The sequence below is a fragment of the Tupaia chinensis genome, unplaced genomic scaffold, assembly GCF_000334495.1.
Source record: "Tupaia chinensis unplaced genomic scaffold, TupChi_1.0 Scaffold147003_1, whole genome shotgun sequence".
NCBI classification, from domain to species: Eukaryota; Metazoa; Chordata; class Mammalia; order Scandentia; family Tupaiidae; genus Tupaia; species Tupaia belangeri.
In genome coordinates this window covers 985,313-990,233 of record NW_006206856.1, presented here as the reverse complement: position 1 = coordinate 990,233, position 4,921 = coordinate 985,313, and the positions used below count along the sequence as shown (strand labels likewise).

Here is a 4,921-nt window from a genome sequence, read left to right as displayed (position 1 = left end):
GCAGACGGAGGGGCCGTGTCCTGGGGAGGCTGGGGGGGGGGTTGGGAGGCAAGGCGGGGAAGGGGGCATGAGCCAAACTTGGGGGTGGGGGCTGCCTCTCAGGCTGTTTGCCCAGCGTGGCCTCTCTCCCTTTGCGTTCGCAGTCGGCTACCAGCACCCTCAAACATCCCACTACAACTACGGTGAGTGCCCTGCTCCTCCAGGACGAGACCTGGGCCCTGAGCACAGCGCTCCTGCCTGTCTAGGAGCCTGGCCTCCAGGGGCCCTGGGCACAGGGAGCAGGCTGGAAGCCAGCCCCTTCTCTGGTGTCCTCAGTGGACGGAGACCCCCACTTCATCATTCGAGTTCCGGAGAAAGAGGACGCCATCTGCTTCAACATCGATGAAGCCCCGGGCACCGTGCTGCGCCTGGTCCAGGACCCGGTGACAGGTGGGGGCTGGGCCAGGGCCCCTGGTGGGCTGGGGCTCCCTGGGTGGGCACACGGACTTGGGCCTCACTGCCCAATAGGGCATCCATGTTCATACCTACAGCTTACCAGGGCAGGGTGACGGGGGTCCAAGGGAGCTCCCAGTCACACAGGCTCAGGAAGTCACCCAGGTGCCAGGCTGTTGGAGAGATGGCAGAGGCCCTGGGCAACCTGGTCTAGGGGAGTTTTTCTCTTAACACTCCCGGGCCCTGGCACAGGGGAGACCCACGGTGTCCCACAGGACCCCGACTAGGAGCAGACAGGGTTGGGCTCTCTGGGAGGCCCCACCTGGTTGTCTGGAGGGGAAGGCACACCCTGAAGGCCGGCCTGGACTCAGGTCTCCTCGTTGCTCTCCCTGCCCCGCCCCTCCGGCAGGCCTTACCGTTAACGGGCAGATCATTGGTGACAAGACAGCCAGCCCCGACTCCAAGGCCAGGAGGACTTACTTTGGAAGACTGGGGATAGCCCATACTCACCTGGATTTCCGGGTGGAGGTGACACCGGAGAAGATCACCCTGTGGAACGGGGCTGCGCAGAGCATTTTCAGCTGGCTGGACACAGTCACGATCACGCAGGATGGGTGAGGTCCCCGCTGGGTCTCGGGGGCAGGGGGGCCCAGGGCCTAAGGACGATCTTGAGGGATTTGGACAAACCTGAGGACAGACGACCTACAGGGGTCACAGGAGAGACTGGTGGCCTCAGAGTTCAGTTCCCTGTCCCAGGGGAGTGACCATGGTGGCCTTCACCAGCCTCTGGGTCCTTCACCTGAGCCAGAACTGGTAGCTGGACTGTTTGCAGGCCTGGCTTTGAGGTGAGAGCTGGCTGGACAAACGCCCTTGGTGACCACGACCTTAAGCCCCCTTTGCATCTTCTCCAGCTCAACTTGTCACTCCTCCACCTCCTTCGCCTCTCCCATGTCTTTGGATCCCCTAGAGCCTGGCGAGCAGGGCAGGAGTGCTACTCCCACTGAGGCTGGGGGTGGGGGAAGGCGGGTAGGACCTGACCAAGGTCATGCAGGAGGTCAGAGCTTAGCTGAGGCCCCACGCTTGTCCTCCAGACCCCAGGACGCCCTCCTGGCTGCGTTCAAAGCACGGGTGCCCAGACATAGAGGGGTGCTTGGCCAGCCTGCACGCGGCAGCCTCTCTCCACACTCCTGAGCTAGTTCGGGAGTGTGTGAGCTCAATCTCCACGCACGGGGAAGGCCCGCTGAGATGCCTGGGACTCAGACTCAGTGCTGTGACCACTGGGCCCCGTGGCCACCTGCTGACCGCCTCCTCTCTCCTAGGCTGTCTGTGACGATCAACAGGAAGAAGAACATGCTGGTCTCCTTTGGAGAGGGGGTCACCTTTCTGATTGTCCTACACCAGGTGTGGAAGCAGCCACCTGGGCACCAGGACTTTCTAGGCTTCTATGTGGTGGACAGTCACCGGATGTCGGCACAAACGCATGGGCTTCTGGGTACGGAATGCTCAGACCTCAGGTTGTTCAGGCCACACAACTTCATGGGAAAGATGCGCAAAAGGCTGGCTGGGTCTCTCCATGGCCAACCCACAACACCACGCTTAGTCTTTACGTCAACCCCAAGAGGCCAGAGGCCTTGGTACCGTGGCTGACAGCGCGAATGTCTCCATTCCCAGGGCAATTCTTCCACCCCTTTGACTTTGAAGTGTCTGACATCCGCCCAGGCTCTGACCCCTCAAAGCTGGATGCCACAATGGTGGTGAAGAGCCATCGGCTGGTTGTCACCAGGTGAGGGGCTTCCTCTAACACTCTCACCCTGCAGCAAGACCAGAGGAATGGCCTTCTCTGTCAGGCAGGTTTGCCTGAGGGACTCTTCTGCAGAGTATCTTTGTTTCCCTTTGAGATAGCCCCCGAAGCTGTCCTCCTCGAGGAAAAGTCCAAAGCCCAAACTTGCCCCTGAAAGGAATATTCATGTGACCTCAGTCTTGATCAAATAATTACTTTTTTCTAAATTCTTATTTTCTTTTAAAATTCTGGGCTCTTAAAATCATCAATTTCACATTTTTTAAAGAATTATTTTATTTAACTTTATTTTTTAATTTGATCAGAGAGGGAAAGATAGAGAGAGAGAAAGTGAGAAAGCAAGTCACCAAGTCCGGGACTCGAACTACAGTTGGCCATGTGGGAGTCCAGTGCCCTGAACCACCATGCCACCTGCTGGTCTCTTGTTTTTTGTTTTTAATTGACAGAGGGTACATGTGTTTGCCAGAGAGACAGAGAAGAGAGAGAGAAAGCACCCCCAATGGGGCATGGTCATGCCATAGTCCCTTCTCCATTTCTCCATCCTACTGGGATTGGGGACATGCACACACAAGCACACAGAGTGATTTTCAAGCTGCTGGGGCCAGGACTCAAGCCACAGATGACCACGTGGGATCTGGCTCCTTTAACTGCTAGTCTACGGGCAGGCCCACACCCTATCCCCTTAGGTTCATGTCTATAGCAGCCATCTTGCCCTCCCCCGTCTGTTAAGCGTCTCTCTTCTTTTTCCCAGGGGCTCCCAGAAAGATTACCGGAAGGATGCAAATGGCACAAAGGTCGTGTGCTGGTTTGTCCACAACAATGGGGAAGGGCTGATCGACGGTGTCCACACTGACTATATCATCCCTGCCCTGTTCTGAATGGACGCAGCAGCTCCGGTTCAGATGGCTGGCCAGCCTGCCTGGCATCTGGGACAAGGGCACAGAGAGGGGCCTGTGGGAGGGCTGGGCTGGAGCGCAATAAAACTCGGTGGAAACCAGACAACTGCTGACTCTGTATGCCCTCATGGGTCCCTGCTCCAGGGACAGCAGCTGGGACCTAAGGCAGCTCGAAGGGGGGCATGGCTGGGGGGAGGACCTCGCCAGCTCTCAGCTGATACTGCTGGCTGGAGTATCACTTTGGGAAGTCAAAGATGTGGTGGTTTGGGAGGGAAAAAAAATCAAGAATTAACTCAGGAGCAAGGGGCCTCTGGGAAGTCAGGAAGGGCTGAGGGCATTTCAGGGTCATCGAAGAAATCGTCATTACACAGCCCACATGGATCTATCCAGTCACTCCCCATCCATCGTATGGCTAACTATCCACCCATCCATCCAGTCACTCACCCACTCACCCCATTCACCATCCAAACATCTGTTTATCCCCTCGTCTCCCCATCCATCTGTTTATCCGCCTGCCCATCTGTCCACCATCCATCCACCCACTGAACCACTCACCCATCCTACCGTTCATCCATCCGTCTACCCACCCATTCACCATCCGCGCGTGTAGCCACCTATCCGACCTCTCATCTATGCATCCACTCGCCCCCTTCAGTCCTCTACCCTGAGGTCTAGGGGCACACAGTTTAGTAACCCAGTTCCCATTTTCTTGTGTGCCCAAGACTGCTGGGCCAGGTATCTCTGCGATCCTCCAACCACGCCTCATGGTGACTCCTTGCTCTACCCTCCCAACGAGTTGAGAGTAGGGTAAGGGGTCACAGGTCCCCAGAAAAGGGCTCTGAGAAATCTCCAGTTTGGACAAGCTTCTCTTGGGTCTCGCTGCCCCCAAGAGAGCTTTTGGCAGGGCAGAACTGATCATCACCCCCTGCCTAAATCCCTGCAAATGCTTTCTCCCACCCATCATTCTGGGGACCTAGATAAAGTTCCTATGGCCTCTTCAGCTTGTCCTCAGTTTCTGGGTCCCAGACATACAGGCTGCTTTCAATTGTGCAAACATGACCCCTCTTACCCCAGATCTTTTGCCAAGGGCATGCTAGGCAGAGGGTACCCCATTGAAAGAAGCAGTGGGTGGCTTTGCTTGATGGCAGGGGTGGGGGCCCGATATGGCTGGAGGAGACAGGCCCGCTGGTCGTGAGCCATTAGGAAATTGTCCTTCTTCCCACTCCAGAGGGTCCCATGGCCTCTCCCCACTGATAGAACCAGAACCAGGATTTTCCAGGGCTCACATTGGCTGGCCAGGGGACTGCAGGAAGTGTCCGTCACAGAGACTAGAGCCTCCTCCCCTACCCCCAGGGGCTGTGGATCAGTACCGGTAGACTGGCATTGTTACTTTAGGGAGAAGGTCAGTCAAGACACGGCTCCCATGGGCTGGCTCCAAGGCCTGGTGGTAGGGGCAGTGGGATTCCACATGGTCGACTACACAGTTTGCATCCCAGACCCGTGAGTTGGAGAAACACACTGAACACGTGTGCATCTGTACGCAAAATCCCAAAAGGAGGGAGAAATGGAGGAGAAGGGATAGTGGCGTGACCGTGCTCCACAGGGGGTGCTTCCTCCTTTCCGTCTCTGTCTCTGTCTGACTCTCTCTGACGAGTGCACACGCCCTCTAGCACACATGCGCACAAAGGCACACAGCTCCCTTCCTGAAGGTAAGGCACAGGGCAAATGCGAGGCAGAGGGCTGGAGAGGGCTGGGCTGGCCAGATGGGCCTAGGCCTGAGAAGGCCCCGCTAGAA

At 57.1% G+C, this 4,921-nt stretch overlaps 1 protein-coding gene across 2 annotated transcripts in view; it reads left to right on the top strand.

The window, feature by feature from the left end:
* Positions 1–3,232, top strand: part of ITIH3 (inter-alpha-trypsin inhibitor heavy chain 3) — a 13,843-nt gene extending 10,611 nt beyond the window's left edge. For both annotated transcript variants that reach the window (XM_027768607.1, XM_006169303.3), the window contains exons 17-22: positions 144–182; positions 316–429; positions 842–1,046; positions 1,752–1,924; positions 2,104–2,215; positions 2,982–3,232. In XM_027768607.1, the coding sequence (XP_027624408.1) occupies positions 144–182; positions 316–429; positions 842–1,046; positions 1,752–1,924; positions 2,104–2,215; positions 2,982–3,108 (770 nt within the window). In that variant the 3' untranslated portion in view covers positions 3,109–3,232. The remainder of the gene's footprint in view (positions 1–143; positions 183–315; positions 430–841; positions 1,047–1,751; positions 1,925–2,103; positions 2,216–2,981) is intronic.
* Positions 3,233–4,921: the final 1,689 nt, after the last annotated feature.